Source organism: Carcharodon carcharias, chromosome 2, assembly GCF_017639515.1.
Source record: "Carcharodon carcharias isolate sCarCar2 chromosome 2, sCarCar2.pri, whole genome shotgun sequence".
NCBI classification, from domain to species: Eukaryota; Metazoa; Chordata; class Chondrichthyes; order Lamniformes; family Lamnidae; genus Carcharodon; species Carcharodon carcharias.
Genome location: NC_054468.1, coordinates 44,811,508 through 44,833,046, shown reverse-complemented (window position 1 = coordinate 44,833,046; position 21,539 = coordinate 44,811,508). Strand labels below are relative to the sequence as shown.

Here is a 21,539-nt window from a genome sequence, read left to right as displayed (position 1 = left end):
TCCCAGGTGCATGACGATACCTCTTACAAGCGTTCACTCTTTATGCTTTGCTCAAGGCAGTGACTGTTAGCAAGCCATTCAACAGTGAAGATATATTCAAATCACGTGTGATCCTATCTTAGCATCACACATTGTCCATGTGCATGTGCTTTCCAGCAGGATTGGTTATTAAGAACGGGGGCCATGACAATTATTTCTTTCTCAGCTACAATTATTTTTCCACAATTAGTTGTAGTATCCCAGCCACTGTTCAGCACAATTAACACCATATGCCTAGGATCAAAAATGCACCTGACCTTTAGATTCATTTCATTTAGTGCTACACTATGCGATATCTTTGCCTTCTAGGCCAGGGGGGAACGTGGTGTGCTTATAATTTTGAAAAAAGGTGACATTGACCAGTGTGGAACTCCTTATAAGTGGCACTTGAATTGATTGATCACATTGTAAACCAGTAATGTGACAAGTTTTGTTGTCAGTGGAATGGAGTCTGTATTCCAGAAAAAATGTATGAAACATATTTGTTTCATTCAAGAGGCAAGAATAGTGGCTTAAAATTTTGCTTTTTTTTACTTTTGCAGTGATTTTATAAAGCTGGCTTAATATGTAGTTTACAGTGTGGTTGAGGATGATCAGGATAACGATAAACCTAAACGATCAAATGGTCTTTGAAGCATATTAGTTTCTATGCTGCTGAGATCATATAAATGTCATTTTTTAGAGCACAGCCTACCACAAATGAACAGTTTAGATTGTAAAGTTAAATTGATTATTTTAAATTTGCAGAGAATAATAGAATAAATCTTTTTTAATTGTCAACAGTAGAGCTCTGAATTAATATAAGAATTCTCAGCTCATTTTCTAATAGCCACAAATCCATGGTAAGACTACTGATAATTTGGAACAAATTAACGCCAAGTTGGCAGTCTTGATTTCTTCACAAGAAATATGTTTGCAGGTGCTACTGTTCTAAGATTAAAGTTAAAGGGCATTTTGAGATGGAGAAAATGGAACCGTTTGCTATATCTAATCTATGCTGTACCTTACTTAAGATTGCTAATACTGAGTGCCAAAAGTATTCCATTGGTATAGAGATGCTTCCTACATCGGTGGAATTAATGCATCTTAATTATTTTGAGCACCATTTAAAAATGCTTAGAATACTTCACATTTTATGTATTTCCAAAGTTATCAAAAGATAGGTAATTAACATTTTCATTTCAATAGTTGAAGCCTAAAGATGTTTTCTGACATGCAAATGAATCAACTTTAGCTGGTCAGTAATAACTGATGTCTGAATTACAAACTTAGAGCTCTGACTTTTAAATTGAGTAACGGATACTGTGGAGCAAGATACAAGGTCAATTTAATCAAGTGGATCTGTTAATATGATACATTGCAAAACTGAATCTCAAGTGATTTAAGAATATCAGAATCCTAGGATTGAATTTCTACCTTTAATTCTTATTAAATATGTACTTTGTGTTTTCACACAACAATGGGTGACTCATTCTAAATGTGGTCGTTCATTGACCCCAGAGGCACAAAGCTGAGTTATCTGGACAGGAGGGGCAGGATTTTGGGGCTGAGCCCAATAAAGCCTGATTTCATCCCCACAATTCCCCACAACTGCACCTCCACATAATGGTTTTTAAAAGAACATGAAAATCAGTCTTTGGCCAGTAGTTAACCCAGCAGAGAAACAGCACTGAAGTACTTGGAGTTGTGGTGGTCCCTATTGTAATTTAGGGAAAATTATATTTCATTGTGTTGCAGTTTGAGAAGACACTTTTTTGTAGATAAGGGAAAAATCATTTCCTAAATTTTTTTATGGCAGCTGATGCCTTTGAAACACTCAGCTTCCCTGGTGCCTAGTGGTTTACTCAGCTTAGGTTGCTGAAGATGAAGGATTTTATGCCGAAACCTTGAAGTAATTGATGAGGAGACTGTCTTAGAGTTGCAGGCCAGAAACACATCACACAGCCGGGCTCACTCTTTAGAATCCAGCCACATCAGTTAAAGTCATGGATGGAGAGAAATGATGAATTGTTATATGACTAAAAGCCTATTTACTAGCCATTAATCTGAACCTGGACTGCTGGCTCCCAAAGCTTTGATGCCTTTGGCCCCATGCAGTACTTGTAACTTTTTAGAAGATGCATAGGATACCAGTGCAGTGATCAAATGACCTGACTTGATGTAAACTAAAAAGTCACAGTTTGTGGTAGTGTAGGATCTTCTTCGCATACTGGTGAATGTGTGTAGCTTAGCAGCAGAATGGGAAATAACCTATTTGAAAGGAGATCTGACCAGTAAATAAAAGAAATGAAGCACTAATCTTTATACAGTGTATCACAACCAAGCATCGCAAAGTGTTTCAGGAAATTAATTCATTTTTTACAGTGCAGCAACTGTTATTTTGTAGACAACCATCTTCCAGTTTTCTACAAAAAATAGAATGAATGAGCAATTTATTGATTTGATCGTGTCAGTATAAGTGGCATCAAAACTAAGAGAGAGTTCACAGTCCCATCACATTAGTGTATTTACCAATAGGCTCCCAAAGAGTTTTGACAAGCAAACTTTCAAGATTGATTAGTTAATTTTTGTTTCAAATTGTATTTGATGTCAGCAGTTGTAGAACATTTGCAGCATTCTGGAACAGGCCTGTGATTTACTATTTACATGAATGATCCTTTTTTTTTAGAAAAAGGAAGCCAAAAGCTTAATTTCACTTTATTTTTCTAAATTTTGCAATGCATCTTTGAGCACAGAAAAGGCTACACTACTTATTCCTCGTGATGATTATTTTAAATGCTAGATTGTGGAACAGTGCACCTCACTGCCCTGTTATGCTCCCCTTTTTTTGTTAGCTAATCTGGGCTGTTATTCAAAACTCAGGTTCTGAGCTTTTTATCGTATCCCTTTAACATACTTCTGGATTTTAAGTTCTATCCTTAATTTAGCTTCTGTCAAGTAATTGCTGCCCTAAGATTGGAGATCATTATTTCTTTCTAACGCAGCTGAGATTTTATTTTGCTTTAATTTTAACCACTCAATTTTGGTTTGTTAATATATTTCTTCTTTATAACACCTTTTCACAATCAGGTGTCCTATGTTCATTTGCTCTTCCATCTTCCTTCCTCCAAAGGAGCTATTTGGTAAGACCATTCAGTGTAAACACTAAAATAGTGAAACAGTCCAGGATATTAAAGTTCAATCTGATGAACAATGCCACAGTTTGTGTTTGGTTCCCTCCAATCAGCGATTGTTACTTTTTGATTTATTACAGTTTCACCAATGCGTTTCTTTGAGTTGCACTTCCAGTCAAAGATTTGACAAATGGAGATTTATGCTATTTGACAGCAGGATGAGAACCACGTTCCCTTTTGTAACAGCCAAGGGAAAAAAAAGGGCTTTTCCAGCTTCCAGCAATGTGTTTGTAGTCTTGACCCCTTTCATATGCTGGGAATGTACAGCCAGGAGATAAATAGCACCTCCCTTGTGTTTTCTTGACCTGCTGACTGTCCATTCACTTCCCATCTGTTTTTCAGCCCACAAGGAATGGGTTGATATAAATCTTTCCTCTCAGGAGATAAATGATGTTCTGGATCTTAAAGGGCAGCACATTGGGTGGTTTCTCTTTTTAAAGGCTGACTAGTTTTCCTCTGGGCCACATCTACTTGAAAACTCTGCCTTATGAGCTAGGTGTTAGAAGCAGAGAGAAAACAGTGGGTATCTCTGAGGTTGTGCATAAGCTTTTACTTTTGTGAAGGACTCTTTTGTCAACACCAGTAAATCATAGCCTTGTTCACTTTGCGATGCAACTGTTGGATAAATTGAAGAGGAAGAAACTGTTGAGTAAAAAGTGAACATTTTATTTTCAGCATTGAAAGATGTGATAGCAGTCAACATTGCACTTCATAGGGCTAGCATATCAGCTTGTTTAAAATTTTAAAAAAGCATTTCTGATTTTAATGGATTCCAAATAAAAGCAGTATATAATATTGAACTGTGATCCAAACTGTAATTGTATTGCTTTAATGTTCACTTTATAAACATTTACGAAGCAAATGAATATTACCTTTATAACTGAAAAAAACCATCTTGACAAAATACACTCCAAAATAAAAGGAAAATTTGATTTTGAGTCATAATTCAAAATGCCCAGTATAAGAGTATGCTGTAGGTTTGGATAAGTTGTTTCAACAGCTTATATTTTTTAAAAAAGGAGTAGATTTGTTGTTTTTCCATGGAAATTAGTTTGTACAAATTTGGAGCATATGATTGGGGTACTTTCCAGACTGTTTTTGTTATTATTGTTGATCTGGCGTTGCACACCAGATATGGAGCTCAAATGTAATTTTGAGATTAAATGGTATTAAAGGCCTTATATAACTCGACCAGACCACACAGATGTAATTCAGGTGTTATTTTTAATTTATATTCTATCTTTATTTTATAATATGCTTTGATTTTATATTACTAGTTAAATACCAAGATTTGTGGCTGTTTCGGGAGCAGAGAAATAAGTTTGGGTGGAGCAGGGTAACACAAAGCTTTGCGCTGCAGTGTCACCATTGGTGGGGTTTCTTTCTGTCCTCTTCTCTCCCTTACTCCCTTTTTGTTGAACTTTCAGCTGAGAGATGGTTGGTGTGCAGAGAAACCATAAATCACTGTTACTATATTTGAGATAGAGGTTATGGGGAAAATATAGCCCTCAGTGGTTCCCTTCTCAACCTCTCTCCCAATCGCTTGTTTCTCCCTACTCTGTCACTCCCATTTTCCTTCCTCTCTGTTCCCTTCACTTCCTACCACTTTCTCAGTTTCTTCGCTTATCATCTCAACTGTCCACTAAACACACACATTTTCCCCTCCCCTTTGGCCTGCTATCATTCACCTCATCCTTAACCCTCCAACCACACTCTTTAAACTTAATTCAAATAAAGATTATGGAATTTATCTTCTAGTCTTTTTCAAATAATTTTGAGAAACAATTTAGCAGTAACTGCTTAAAGAAATATATATATTCATAAAATTTTATTCATAAAATTTGTAAATGTACATTCCAAAGCATTTAAAATCGGAAATTACAGTGCTATTAAATTAAACTTTTCTCCATAGAGCAAGTGCCTAATACGATTGCAATATACGTGATATCTACAATAAACATTCCAGGTCAAGCATACAGCATGAGGGGTACTACGCAATTTCCAGCCCCTAGGGTACTATGGCTGAAAGACCTTAGATGGTGATCTTTTCCTGTTGTGCCTTTGTGGCAGCTGTTCCTACCTTTACTGCGCCCCTTAGCGTACAGCCCTAGACTTTGAAATGTGCCAGTCCTCAACATTCAATCATGGACAACTCTTTGCACTACAAATTTTGGCAGACCAAAGAGTTTCCTTCATCGAATTGATGATCCTCCAGTAGCAGTCAATTGTCTTGGCATGCTTCCTGTGAACAGGCTTGCGTCACAGAGCTGCCCAGGATGAGCCTCAACAAAAGCCACTGCATGTCTTTCCAGACCTTTTTGCAAAGATACATTCACCAACCCAGCTGCTTCGAGGGCTGCGTGCAGTGGCGCTGAGACTTTGTATCTGCATGAAAGATCTGAAGGAGAATGCCCTTCTCACCACCAGCCAAGCTACATCTTGGTGCTTGTTTGAAAATCCTGGAAAAGAGAACATATTCTAACATGGAGCTCACTGGGGAACTGATGCATCCTGAGAAGTTAGTTATACTATACCAGTTCAGACCGCTCAACCACATTCAGCTCAAAGTCATCAACCTAGGGGGAAACAAATGAAGACCAGGCTTTTGAGGGAAGCTAATGGCTTCAAGTAATTTTTTTTAGCAAAGATATAATTCTAATAAATAGAATGGTTGTTGTGAAATATCTTGTTCAAGCCCTTTTGGACATAAGATATTGCTTTTACTGAAAGGGGAAAGATTAAAATGTTCAAATGTGTCTTTCAGAGATGCAGATGTAATAGCTTTTATTAGCTCACAGGTTAGAAAAACTTTTATTTCAATTTTGGCTCTAAAATAACTAGCAATAGCACTAGTAGTTTCCTAGAAGGTAAAAGGTAAACTCCCCCATGAAAGATACCAGATTTGTCCAAAATTTAGATAAGACCTTTACTCCAGGAAACCCATCCTACAAGGCCCAGGGCAAAGACAAGCTTTGGGTGTCTAATGCACTTTGGTTATTTAATTCCAAGAAAGACTAGCAGAAGTATTGCAGTATTGGTTTGATGGGTGTCCTTGTTGAAATCCTAGAGGTCATTGGAAGAGACAGATAAAAAAAATAAAGGTCAAGAGGCTGCATTATCCTTTGAGTATTAGCGCCAAATTTCTGTCCGAGGTGATATTGGAGAAATTAAAATAAAGTCCTTGGTCTCTCTGTAAGGTTGGATGATATTTTTTTTCTCCTCAGGTTAATTTTTTTGTGGCACTGCTGCAATTAATGAATGCCTGTAAGAAATTACTTCCGAGGGTAATAGGTTATGTATGCCATAAGCCCTGAACAATCTCAATTGTAATTTATTAACTCATGGCACCCATCTTAACTGGTTTATTGAGAAACCAGGTGAAGTGTCAAGAACATTGTGTGGGAGGTTGAAGAAAGTGAAAGAGAAAGTATGATGAATTAGAAAGTAATGATGTGTGATGTCAAACGTGGATTTTTAAATTTGAAGAATGTAGGAAACACGAGAGAAACTGAAGAAGATAAAACGTTCAACAGTTCTTGTGCTTGTATCTGGCAATTTAGATTCCATTTGGTAGTGAACCTGAAATCTTTGGCTCAAAGTTGAGTCAAAAAGCTCCAGTGTTGTCGTTAATTTATTTAGTGTATTGGCATCAACACGCTATTGGTAATAACATACTTAAGCTTTAATGTTATGTACTACTGCTATTCCATTATTTTAGATTGTTTTTACTACTTTTACTACACAAGTTTGAAGAGAACTATATAAATTTAAATTTGGAAATATAAAATCTGAGTGTTTTTGACAGACCAAATGGATTAAGTATAGCAGTTGCACACACATTTGATGACAATCTGAACTGTAGATACCAGACCTGATGATGGTAAGCACAAATATCAAGCTTATTATAATAAGGTCTTTTTTTTTCTTAAAGTCAAATCTTTAACTTTCCATTTTAAGCATTCTTAAATATGAAATACCTACACTATATTGTGAGTTTGGGAAGATGCTGAATTTGGAGTTTTGGAGGAGTATAGCAATCAGAGCCATCATTTGTACCTTAATTGCCTAAGAGCTAAGTATGGGAATTTTCCCCCAACACCTCCATCTGTACAAATTAGATCCAAAACAAAATCCATTTTGAGGGCCCTCTTTAATTAAAATTAATTTTGTTCTTCAACTGCTTTTTGTGAAAGTGTAGTGCAAAAATATAAAATGTGTGATGTTAATAGTTAAAAGGCAATTGAAGACTATGGATCAGAAACTGAACTGAACTAGCCATATAAATATTGTGGCTACAAGTGCAGGTCAGAGGCTAGGAATCCTGCAGCGAGTAACTCACCTCCTGACTCCCCAAAGCCTGTCCACAAGGCACAAGTTAGGAGTGTGATGGAATACTGTTCACTTGCCTGGTTGATTGCAGCTCCAAAAATACTCAAGAAGCTTGACACCATGCAGGACAAAGCGGCCCACTTGATTGGCACCCCTTCCACAAACGTTCACTGCACCACTGACGAACAGTAGCAGCAGTGTATATTATCTACAAGATGCACTGCAGAAACTCACCAAAACTCCTTAGGCAGCACCTTCCCAACGCACGACCACTGCCATCTAGAAGGACAAGAGCAGCAGATACATGGGAACACCGTCACCTGAAAGTTCTCATCCAAGCCACACACCATCCTGGTTTGGAAACGTCTTGTTGTTCCTTCACGGTTGCTGGGTCAAAATCCTGGAATTCCTTCCTAACAGCACTGTGGGTGCATCTATACCACAGGGACTGCAGTGATTCAAGAAGACAGCTCACCACGACCCTCTCAAGGGAAAATAGGGATGGGCAATAAATGTTGGCCTAGCTAGTGTAGCCCCCATCCCGTAAATGAATAAAAAAACCTAATTCAAGCAGATAAGGGTAGCTTGAAGCTTAGAACTGGTGCACCAATAGGAAACCAGTGTATACATAACTTCCAGGAAAGAATCTCACTTTGTGTTGGCATAATATTGTATCTGTGACACTTCACCCCTAATAGGCAAATTGCAAAGCGTATACCTATGTGATAATAAGAACTAAGTTGATTCTTATAAGTGAAGTGAATATCATGAATAGGGGTGAAAATACCAAATGTTCATTATCCAACTTAATAAATTTAATTGAATTTTTTGGGCACATGCATTGATGTATTTTACTAAGTTTTTGTAAAATATAGCAAGTTCTAATAAAAGGGAGTAGACACAGCACAAAATCTCTTGCAGCTATTTACATTCTTTAGCTTGGTTTCAGGTAAATTCAGAATTTAATGATTATAGACGGAATCAAATGTAAGACTGAGAACACCTGGATTCTCCAAGTACAGAAATGTTAGCTATTATTGAAGAGGCGTCTAATGGCTGTAAAAGACACTAAAAGAAAGCTTGAAAAGATCAAAATGCTAGATAATGTACAAATATCTTCAGTCAAGCTTTGGGAAAGCATTGGAAAGACTAAAAATTAATACAATGACAACAAAATGGAAAAAAATACAGTAGCATGTGAATGAGAGAAATTTTAAGGAAACTGGAGAGTCAGCTAAAGTGAATGTTGAGGGCTGAAGTGTACCCAGGATGAAGATGAGACAATGTATCAGGAGTAATTTTTAACCTCATGTCTTGATTGCTGGGAACTTCTTAATTATACTATGTATGATCTTGACTATTTGCCTACCCAAATTTCTGATTCACTCAGCTGGCAGGCAATGCTTATCATTTGAAGCATGAAGTTGGAAAATTGCTCCTCCTGTTCATGAAATTTGCATTGACCTCATTTGGAGCAGTGTAGAAGGCCAGCAACCAAAATGTTGACACAAGAATGGGAGAGGAAGTTGAAGTAGGTAACCGCAGAGAGGTCAGAATCATGCTAGGAGCTAGTATGGTAAATATATGCTGCAATAATAATTGTCAAATTTTCATCATTTTGACATTAGCCTTCACAGTTTAGTATTATATTTATGTGGCTGTAAACTGGACTATATATTTTTTTAAAGTATGATTAATTACATACATTTGTGCCAGAGTATGAGTACAGTTTTCCTTTCCTCACTTCATTCCGTTTGAGGGTAGTCATGGGCTTTTTCATCTGTTGAGTTTTATTGTTGCCAAAAGTATTTCCAAGATCTGATTGCAGACCAATTAGATACCTTAAAATCACACTGAGCCATGCACTAGAAGATTAGAGATGAGAAAAATAAGTGGCAAAGATATCTCTTCATGTGGAGATGAGGAGAATAGCACTGAATCAGATTCTCTCAATATTTGAAAGCAGCCATGTCCACATAATGTGCATGAAGGAGATTCTGCTGTATGGGTTAGGGGATTTTGAGAATATTCATGGCCAGATCAGAAAAATAATGAATTAAGGCATGGGATAGCTCATCTCTTAAGCAAACTCACTTCAAAAGGCTGCCAGAATAGTATTAAGGAAACAAGGGTCAAAGGTTAGTTAGAAGCTTGTATGGATCATAGTTTAATGTTTGGACACGTAAAGGTTGTTATGAACTTTGTTGTTGCCTTTATTCCAGAGGCTTCAAAGTTTTCTCAAACACTCTATTTGTAAATTTTTAATAGTCTGTCTTTCCTCATTCCCAAAGGTTGCTTTTCTGATAAGACTGTTGGATCTAAATTCATCATAAGTGATTTTGCGAATAAGAGATCAAAAAGACTGGACTAGCTTTTAGAGGCAAAAATTTCAGTGTTTTGTTTTTTAAAAAACTCTAATTTAAGCTAATAATCATGGTTCCATATGCAGGTCACAAATCAACCTGATACCAGATTTAACAACATATAGTTATTAATATATATTAACATACATATAGTTAAAGCATAGGGAATGGTAGTCACTGTGGAGTTTTAAAACTGTCCATGCTGCGAAATTTGTCACCCACATAAATTTGGCACTGCGTTATTCACCAGATATGTCTGAAAGCTGAATTTCCAAATGGCATTCTTGTCATCTGCAGAGCAAAGCAAAATTCATTGTTAGTGAAGTTTGTTTTATTGTATAAATGTTCAAATTTAGAAAATCTGTCAAATTTAATTCACTGGAATAATTAGTAGAATTAAGGCATTTTTGGTTAGAATATTTTTTGATTTTCAACTGGTTAGCAGTTTGATCAGAGTCTGTTTAAACTTTAATTTGTATACTATTACAGACAGCAATTGACATAATCTCTAGTTTAATTTGTGATTCTGTGAAGATGCCAGATGGCATTGTTATTTCAGCTGTGTAGAATGGATGTGGGCTATAGCAAGTGGCAACAATGGCATGTGCAGTGAATAAGTTAATGCTTGGAGTGTAGAAGATACATTTCAGGCCAAAGAACCGTGTAGCTTGTCAAGGAACTTCAGGTGGAATGTAAATAACCTTTCCAGCCCACACAGGCTAAAATCTTTACATGTTCTAACTATATAATGTACACAAAAGCATTCCTATTATTATTAGCCTGAACCATGCAGTAAAATAATACTAAGCAACAGTAAATGTCTGTAATCAATTAAACTTTTTTGGATTTCCAGCATCCGCAGTTTTTTGTTTTTAAACTTAATCATGATTTGACTTTTTCACAATTCATTTTAGTTAATTATACAAAAAAGAGCAAAAACCAACTTTCTACTTGAACATGCCTAACAGAGACAATTATAATTTATGGCCGCATCAAGCCATCAGCAAGATGCAGTTATGTCACAACAGAATTTTTGTATTGTAGTTGACAATAGCTTCACATGGTTTTATTGGACAGATTTTTAAAAATGAGTTTGGAATTGGAAATGATCAATTGAAGGAAAGCTGGGTATTTATATGACATGGTAATATTATTCTGTATCCTGTTGAGTATCAATCAATTATGTGCATGTTTCTTTCAAGCTCTTATATGTTTAAATCTTAGATATGTATTTATGTACTTACCTTTTTCTTAGATGGCAAAATCTGAGTAACAGGACAACAGAAAGAAATTACAACTTAGTAACACACCAACTTGATCAATTAGGCAGTGTTCTCAGAATTCTGAGACTCCTCAGTTTGCAGCAGGATATTCTTATTATTTAAATAACTTATCAATTCAGAATGACTGGAATACAATTCTCCAGAAAATATAATCTAATGTTACATAAAGGATAAAAGATTCTACTCAACCTAATTTTGCACCCAGAAAACTGAGAGGCATCAATGCCACCTTAGATTTCAGACATTTTAACAAGCTTCTACAGAGCAGTGAGTTCAAATTTGGCTTAGTGTTGTTATCTGCAATAAGTGCAATACACCTTTAAGAGACTGTGAGCAGATTGACCACAAGATTGTATTACCCAATTGCTGTGTAACACGGGCTACAATGTTAATCAATAGTTTAGAATAGGATCTGGTTTGAGAAGCACACGTGTTAGTGCTCTGTTATTTGTGTTCATAAACATCATGTGCTTCATCTTATATTGGTCTCTGCATCTGCAATATATTGTTTACCAACTCACTCACCAGTAGATAAGTGTGCAATCATGTTCGCTGAGTGAAATGACCAAACAGAAGGAACATAACTGGTGACGAGACAAAACAGGACCAGTTGACAACACCAAAGAAAACCATGGAAAGTCAACCGAAGTAAATAAGCAAAGCCATTGTAAGTACAGCCTTCATCATAGTTGTCGAAACCATCTCCCTCCAGTATGCCACAGTTTGGCATCGAACTGTTTGATCAGACCACTGATGACTGTCACATTATAGTGAAAGCCTCGCGTTTTTCCTTTTGGCCAACGACATATCGGGGAGGAGAAGAGGCAAGCGATGATCTTATCAACGTGTGGCAGTAAAACATACGGCCTGATTCATAGTCTAATGGCACCAATGCCCCGGATTCCAAGAGCTTTGATGAGTTGGTAAATCTTGTGAAAAGCCACTTTCAGCCAAAACGCTCGGTAACAACACAGCATATTAAATTTAATTCATGGTGTCACACCCCTGGAGGGAGAGTAGATTGCGATGTAGCAGCCTTGAAACAACTGACAGAGCACTGAGAGTTTGGGACATCGATTAACGACATGTTAAGAGACCAATTAGAATGTGGGATTAATGAAGACACCATTCAAAAAAGGTTGTTGTCAGAAACAAATTTAGACTTCAGCAAGGTATATTGGCGCTCGCAATGGAGAGCGCAGTCAGGGATTTGGAAGCAATCAAGGGAGCACAAAATGATACCATCCCTCACGTTGGGCGGGAAGCACCGGTTAGAAATGGCGCGGAAGCACTGGGCTCCGCGGAAAGGTGGGAAGCAGCCACCATTAACAGGCCAGCAAAAAGTGATGGTTTAACAGAGAAAACCCACAATAATAATGGCAGAAATGGAACCAGACAGTCTGCAAGTTAACAACAATTTAAAAGAATTGAGTGTTTCTACTGCCATCGTGATGGGTACATAATGCGGTATTGTAAAGACAGATTAAGATAAAACTTTAAGCAAAAAGGTAGAAATTGTGAAATCCACATAATAGAGGAACCAGAAGAAACAGAGTCAGATATTTACTCACTACATAACTTAAAAATGGGTAAAACAGAGCCAATTTATGTGATGACGAAAGTCGACGGGAAACCCATCCGAATGGGGGTGGATACAGGGGCATCTACAACAGTTATAAGGGAATGTACATTCAGACATCTGAATGGAGAAGACCGCTCATTAAATCTGGAAAATTCAGATGCTAAATTAAAGATGTATACTAGTGAAGCCATACGAGTAAGAGGTATATGCAAGGTTTCAGTGCAGTATGACAACCAGCCTGTTAATTTCCCCCTGATAATGGTGGCAGGGGAGGGTCCAAGTCTACTTGGTTGGAACAGGCTTAAGGAAATACAGTTGGAGTGGACCAAGATTTTTCAACTCAGAATGAAAGATCTGCAAGATTTGTTACAGAAATATGCCTCTGTGTTCAGGGAAGAGCTTGGGAAGATTCAGGGGCTGCAAGCTAAAATCCACCTGGATCCTGGAGCAACCCCCAGATACTTGAAGGCGAGGCCAGTCCAATATGCATTACAAGAAAAAGTTGATGTTGAATTAGACAGGCTGGAAAGGTTGAGAGTCTTACAACCTATACAGTTTTCCAAATGGGCATTGCCTATAGTTCCAGTACTAAAGCCTGACCAGAGTGTGCGAATATACGGGGACTATAAGTTGACTGTGGCCAGACTTGACAGGCATCCTGTACTGAAAATTGATGAATTGTACTCCAAGCTGGCAAGGGGAACCGCATATATGAAGGTCGACATGAGCCTCGCTTACCAAAGTCAAGTTAAAAAAGGTCTCTTGGGATTTTGTGGCTATCAACACACATAGGGTTTTATCCCAATATACCAGGTTACCTTTCAGAGTCTCATCGGCTTGCGCCATTCTCCAACGGACAATAGAAAATTTACTTCAAGATTTGCCCATGTTGTGGTTTATTTCAGTGATGTCCTTGTAACAGGACTAACTGATGAAGAACATCTGGCTAACCTGGAAGAGGTATTGAAGCGTTTCCCACAAGTTGGAGTATGTTTGAAAAGAGAAAAATGTATCTTCCAAGCAAAAGAAGTAGTTTCCCTGGGTCATAGGGTCAACTGCAGGGACTTCACCCAGTAGAAGACAAGGTGAGAGCTATTTGTGAGGCGCCAGTATCGAAAAATCCCAAGAGACCTTTTCTAACTTGACTTTGGTAAGCGAGGCTCATGTCGAGCTTCATATATGCGGTTCCCCCTGCTAGCTTAGAGTACAATTCATCAATTTTCAGTACAGGATGCCTGTCAAGTCTGGCCACGGTCAATTTGTTGTCCCCGTATATTCGCACACTTTGGTCAGGCTTTAGTACTGGAACTCAAATCCTTCTTGGGAATGATTAACTACTATGGCCGTTTTCTCCCAAATTTGTCAACAGTACTGTCTCCATTATATGGTTTACTCGAGAAAAACCACAGGTGGACTTGACAAACGCCACAACAACAGGCTTTTACAACAGTAAAGCAGTTGCTACATTCATTGGCCCTGTTAGTACTTTTTGACCCAAAGAAAGAATTAATTTTGACCTGCGATGCATCCCCTTACAGATTAGGGGCAGCATACTCCCACTGGATGGCTCCAAACAGCCCATTGGTTACATCTCAAGAACACTGTGTTGCAGAATGAAGATACTCACAAATAGAGAAAAAAGGCTTATCCATTGTATTTGGCATTAAGAAACTCCACTAATACATCCATGGTCACCTCTTTACCATTGTATCCGACCACAGGCCACTTGTTCGGGAAGATAAGGCAACACCCCCAATTGCCTCTGCACTCATCCAAAGGTGAACACTGATTTTAGCTGCTTTCGAATATATTTTTATCCGTAGGCCGGGAAGCCAGATTGCAAATGCCGGCGCACTGAGTCGATTACCTCTAAAGGGCAATGTGAGCGTCCCTCTCCCTCGAGAACTTGACTTGTTATTAAACTTTCTGGATTTGTCACCAGTACATGCTAAACAAATAAGAGAATGGACGGACTGCGATCTATTTTTGTCTCACGTAATGAATCAAACCTTACAGGGATGGTCTAACAAGCCAAAGTCTAGCGAAATGAAGCCCTATTTTAATAGGAGATATGAGCTCATCTGCCAGGATGGCGTCTTGCTGTGGAGAGCAAGAGTCATTGTGTCTCCAAAAGTAAGAGAGCCATTATTGACCTAATTGTACAGTACTCACCCCTGCATCTCTGGAATGAAAATGTTGACACTCAGCTACTTATGGTGACCAGGGATGGATACAGAAATCAAACTTGGTTAAGAGCTACATATGGTGTCAACAGGTACAGAAATTGCCCATTTCTGCTTCATTGCATCCCTGGGAATGGCCAGGAAGTCCATGGATGCGCCTCCATGTTGACTGCATGGGGCCTTTCTTGGGCACAATGCTCCTGTTGATCATAGACGCTCACTCGAAGTGGATGAATGTATAGGAAGTAAGACCACCCACATCTGCCACCACCGTAGACAGATTGCATCAGAGTTTTGCGATACACAGGTTATCAGAGATAATAGTGTCTGATAATGGAACAGTATTGGGATAACCCCCTATGTGTGTTGATAGCCACAAAACCAGTGGGGAATTCCAAAGATTTATAAGTCTCAATGGCATAACACCATACCACACTGCATCCAGTGGTTTGGCCGAGAGGGCAGTCCAGACCTTCAAGTCCGGAATGAAAAAACTGGATGGAGATTCTATTGCAACTAGATTAGCACGTTTCCTACTCAGCTATATTGATGAAGTTATTGATGAAGAGATGTCTCAGGACACGTTTGAGTCTCATAAGGCCGAACTTAGGGGGTAGGATAGAAAGAAGTCAGGAGGCCCAGAAAAATGAACACGATTGCCACAGCCATGAAAGAAACTTCACTGTTGGAGAGAGAGTTTTTGTAAGTAACTTTGGAGATGGATTCAAATGGCTATCAGGTGAAGTTAGTGCAGTGACAGGAGCCCTCCTATCATGTATCGGTCGAAGGTCGGAAAATTAGGAGACACGTGGATCACCTCAGGGGAAGGGAAACAGATCTACAAGAAAGAATGCTCCAAGTATTCCTGTTGAAGTCTATGCCACATGTAGAAGGAACTCCATTTGGCTTGCAAGTACCTGTAGGGTCCATTGAGGCTGAGAGAGTCAAAGAAACAAACTTACAGGTTCCTACTGGAGAGCTTAGTAGACAGATGACTCCTGGGAGGGAGACCTTGGAAAAACCATCCGAAGTCGTAGAACTATGACGTTCAACATGTTTGAAGAAGCCTCCAGAGAGACTGAAGTTGGAAATAGTTTATTTATGTAAATAGTTGATATATTGTAAAGATTATTAATTGTGCTTTTGAGTAAAGGGGAACGAATGTGGTAATCTGAGGTCCAATACACCTTTAAGAGAATGTGAGCAGATTGACCACGTGATTGTGTTACCCAATTGCTGTGTAGCACAGGCGATAATGGAAATCAGTAGTTTTAGAATAGGGTCTGGGTTGAGAAGCACATGTGTTAGTCCTCTGTTATTCATCTTACGAGCTTCATCTTACAATGGTCTCTGCATCTGCAGTATTTTGTTTACCAACTCACTGACCAGTAGATAGGTGTGTAACCATGTTTGCTGAGCAAAGTGACCCAACATAACATTTAGTTTCTCAAATCGTCATGGTGCTATGGTCAGAAGGCTAGATTGTTGATGTAAGTTTCGCATACATTAGTCATCAACACTAAGTAATCTAAATCTTAATTTAAAACTTTCCATACAATTACAAAGATGCACTCCTGGTTGCCTTGGTTTATCAGGAGCTTGTTATATTTCTAGAAAAAAATCTCTCAATTGGATGCTTCTTTCATGTTTCTGAGCACAATCTAAAAATATTTCCCTCCTACAAAACTTCAGGATCTTAAAAAAACAACTTGTGTTTGATTCAAGGATGCTCAATCTTATTAAATTCAGAGTTTGAAGATAACTAACTGTCTTTTGTGGTTTATGAGATGATTGTCCCTCAACCAGCTTCAATGTTCAAATCCTGAGTCATCGTGTTATCTATGATAGTGGTTTTGCTTTGATAGTGCAATATGCATTTTTTAAAAAGATAATTGGGAAAACATTTGATGCTTACTTCGATCAGGACATTTGTGTATTTGGAATAAATTGAAAGTTAGAAAATTTTATTTGAATCAAATAAGCTTTGACCTGATGTCATCTGTAGCAAACATTAAATTCAAAATATACTTTGGAGCATGTTAAGTAACTTAAGTGAAATATATGTATCTCAAAAGTTAGCTGCTGGTCTATGATATGGCAAAAATCTTCAATGGTTAATTTCTTATGGTACTATCATTTTAATTGGATATTTATTATTAATTAATGTGTGGGTTTTGTGTGCAGGAATTGTCAAACCTTTTTTTATATTTCAGAAAGAGTTCGTGAGATTCAAGAGAAGTTAGAAGTATTCATTGAAGCTCTTCATCAAGAAAAATAACAATATCTCTGGTGTATGTATGTGTTTTCATCAGCTAAAATGGATTTAGCTTAAATTTATCATTTATTTGCACAAACTTATAGAAGTATTTTAGGAGCTCACCTGGTGGCTAAAATATTTATTTAATGAGTAGCTAAACTAAACTGACCAAGAAGGCTGTAGGCTGGATCCCTACAGGAGGGATGAAGCATTAATATTGGAGTCAGCATCCTTATGTCAAGGCAAAATATTAATCAGAGTTTCCACTGCAAGTCACTACCTGCCTGCCGAACATTGCTGGAAGTAAACAGACATATTCACTGATGAACATCAGGCTTGGTTGGGATGTCCCTACCCCTCCAGTCCTGGGTGTGTCTTCCATTTGCTATTAAAATTCTCACATGGATAATTCTCACTTCAGTAAGGTATGGAAGGACACCTGTGTAACTCCACCCAGCAAAGAGTCAGCACTCCAAGGAAACGATGATTGTGAGAACAACTAACAGACAACATTATCAAGAAAAAAATGGTTGAGGGAACTTGGGTTAAATATGCCCTATTTTGTACTTAATAAAATCACTGCATTGGACTTGAACCAGCCATATTGAAATGATTTGCAAATTTATTAATTTCTTACTGGTTTAGGTAAGAGTGCTGCATAAGAAGTAATTTCTGAACACGATATTGTTTACAAATGCACACTCCAAATCAACACTTTGTAATTTATGGTGTTGGCTGAGTTTGGTACAGTTTAATTATAGCTACTTATGAGTTTAGGTTTCTCCCTCCCTCCTCCACTCCCCTTTCGGTTTTAATCAACTGTCTCTCCTCTTTTCATGAAATATTGTATTGACTTGTTGATGTATGGTTGTATGAGTGCCATACACCCTTTGGCCCTTTGAACAAGTGATCATTCTTCTTGTGAGAGCCTAACCGGTGAATGCTGGCAGACTTCAATTGCAAGGGGAACAACAGAGTTTGTTCCTATACTTTCTCTGCATCTGCATTTTCAGACTGGGTCACTGAAAAGTGATCAAGAGCATAAATCTAGCTGATTTTTCTGCTGCGATCAACCAGATTTCTGAGATCACTTGTGGTATCCCCATCACTACTCCTGGTTAACTAAGCTCATTCAGAATGGACTGGGATCAAACCTGGGCCCCACTCGCTGCTTTAAACAGTTAAGCCTCCTGGGGAAAGCTGAAGATGTTTTAATACCTGTTCATGGAATGCAATTAAATGTTATTCCCGGGAGATAAACTACTGATGACAAATTTCTGATTATTATCAGCACGTTTCGCCTCACTCCTATCACCGATACTGGTTATTAGCGCAGTCATGGAATAGTACATAGTATTCCAGAGCACGCAATGTGCACATTATCAGGGAGTTGTAATTTGTATATTGTAAGGTAAGAATATTATACGGTAAGAAGGAAATCTTCCACAATGTTTCATTGTAAAATAGAAACTCAGATTGAATCTATTGGCACATTAATTGTTTTTATTGGTCAGATTTTGATTATTTGATCTGGAAAATATATATTTTGTTGTTCTGCAGTTAATGATTCTGTTACAAACCTAATTGTGAATATTATGATCAGTTATTTCCCGTTGCTTTTCCATATTGAATGAATAAATGTGAAATATTTTCAGAAAAAAGTTTCTTTTGAAGCCAGCCTCTACTTGCTTTTAAATGGGTTTTTTAGTATTTAAAAAAATATTTAACTTTTTCCACAACTGTTTGAAATATTTGAAGGATTATCTTTTTTTTCAAGTAAAATTTGAAATGATGTAATTAAAGCTAATGTTTCTTTCCTTAGTATGAATTAGTTCACCACACAGCCCTAGACATGGAGCTTGGTGTCATGAGATGTTGCTTGAATCAGGAACCATTGTCTGAAGTGCTGCAGAGAGACTCAAAAGTACCAATTAAACACGCCTCAGAAGACATCACGTCACAAATTGTGTACATTAAGATTGAAAAACATTTAAATTCTCCTTACATTCTACTCTTTGAGCTGAGAATTCATGAGCAATGTTTTCCTTGCATTTTTATAACAATTTCATCGCAAACGCTTCAGCTAATCACGTTTTCTATTGTCATGTGCAACCTCCTGAAATGCATCAAAATGTTGATTTGTTTTCAATTGTCCAAAGCAAGACTAAATACTGCTGTGTAAGTGAGAGCTGATGAACTGTTTAGTCAAATGTATAACACTTTTCAATGCAAATGTTTAAAATGTTTTAGCTCATATCCAGCTCAATAAGAAATAAAGAACAGCTGTCTGAAACTACATTCATTGGGAATTATATAGTCTACTTCTCTCTCCCACTTCATAAGTGCAGTCAGTTCCACTTCTTAAGCCACAAGAAAAGACTGCATCTTTCTGATCCCTGGGGGAAAAACATTACAAAATTGAAGTTCTTGTAAGACAAGTTTTTGTCATATCCAGTGTGTTTCCATTTGGACCTTTCAATATTGGGTCTGTACTTCTGCAGTAGAATCCTCAAAGTTTGTGCTTATATAAATGGAAAAAATGCTATCATGATTTTTTTTCTTTGCAAGTGTCCAGGCCATGCTTGATGTAATTAGTGAGGAGTCGTGTATTTATTGAATGCCGTTATATTTAAATAAAACGGAGTACAATTTTGGAAACGAGTGCTTACTTCTGAAATATTTAGTGTGTGATGCAGCTGAAACTGGTTCCAAATCTTAGTTTTTACAGTTTGGGCCTTTGCAAGTACTGAGGTATGTTGATGGTTCTTAACTGCCCTCTGAAATAGCCTAGCAGGCCACTCAGTTGTACCAAACCATTAGGAAAATCCATAACAGGACATCGACATAGGTACTGGACACAACAAAAGCATAACCAGCCTAGTCAACCCTGCAAAGTCGTCCTCATTAACACCTGGGGACTTCTGCCTAAATTGGAAAAGCTGTCTCAGAGACCAGCCAAATAGCAGCCTGATATAGTCATGCTCACAGAATCGTATCTTTTCAACAAAATGCCCCAGACACCTCCATCACCATCTCTGGGAATGTCCTGTCCCACTGGCAGGGCAGACCCAAGAGAAGGGACAGCACCGTGGTATATAATCAGGAGGGAGTGACCTTGAGAGTCCCCACCATTGACTACAAACCCATGAAATCATATGACATCAAGTCAAAACAAAAATATTCTGCTGATTACCATTTAATGTCATCCCTCAGTTTATGAATTAGTACTATTCCATGTTGAACACCATTTGGAAGAAGCACTGAGGGTAGCAAGGGCACAGAGTATACAGCAGGTGAGAGAATTCCATGTCCATCACCAAGAGTGGCTTGGTAGCACTGGTACTGCCTGAGCAGGCTAAGTTCTAAAGGATACAGCTGACAGAATGTGATAGGAAAAAAGATAGTTGACCTCATCCTCACCGATCTATCTGTCAAGATATATCTGTCCATGAAAGTGTTGGTTGGAGTGACCACTGTATAGTTCTTGTGGAGATGAATGCCCGTCTTAACACAGAGTACACCCTGCATGTGTTGTATCATCTACCTCAACTCCACTTCCCCCCAACTATTCCCATATCTCTTGGTTCCCTTAGTATTCAAATCAATCTCAGTCTTGAATGTACTCAACAACTGAGCATCCACAGCTCCCTGAAGAATTCCAAAGACTTACAACCCTTTGAGCAAAGACATTTCTCATAATCTCGGTCTTAAATGGTTGATGCCTTATTCTGAGACGACGGCCCTGTGTTCTGAATTCTTCATCCTCATTCAGGAGATCATCCAGCATCTACCCTGTCAAGCCCCTTGAGAATTTTATGGGCAGAATGGTTCCCGACATCACCACGCGTCGTTCCGATCTTTTGTTCAGCGGGCACGCACCGGAGTCGGCTGTGTGCCCACCAAACTGTCAAAGGCCTGTTTAGGCCATTAATAAGCCAATTAACCAAATTGACAGGCCTGCCCGTCCAACCTTAAAGTTGGCGGCAGGCGAAGAGCCCAGGCGGCCTTCACATTTTTCATGAAACCTCATCCACAGGCAGGATGAGATTTCATGAAGGGTTTATTAAATTAATATTTTTTAAACATTTCAAAAACATGTCCCATGAGGGGGCATGTATAAATGATTTTTAACTTTATTCTGAAGTTTCAAATTGAAAATCTGAGGCAGCTCAGTGCCTTGGAGATTTCTGCACTCTTTCACGTGCATGCGTGAAAGCGCATACCCCAACTCTCCTTCCTCCCCCCACGCGCACAGATTGCACTGAACCCTACTAGTTATACTGGGCGGCCTTATATGTTTCAATGATATTAGCTCTCATTATGGAACCAT

The 21,539-nt window shown here is 38.2% G+C and overlaps 1 protein-coding gene across 11 annotated transcripts in view; it reads left to right on the top strand.

Moving 5' to 3' along the window:
* Positions 1–19,862, top strand: part of opa1 (OPA1 mitochondrial dynamin like GTPase) — a 132,314-nt gene extending 112,452 nt beyond the window's left edge. For 10 of the 11 annotated variants that reach the window (XM_041212596.1, XM_041212589.1, XM_041212561.1 and 7 more), the window contains 2 exons: positions 17,166–17,243; positions 19,032–19,862. In XM_041212596.1, the coding sequence (XP_041068530.1) occupies positions 17,166–17,230 (65 nt within the window). In that variant the 3' untranslated portion in view covers positions 17,231–17,243; positions 19,032–19,862. Of the gene's footprint in view, positions 1–17,165; positions 17,248–19,031 lie in introns of all 11 variants that reach the window. The other variant, XM_041212515.1, reaches the window with a different exon arrangement.
* The last annotated feature ends 1,677 nt before the right edge of the window (positions 19,863–21,539 follow it).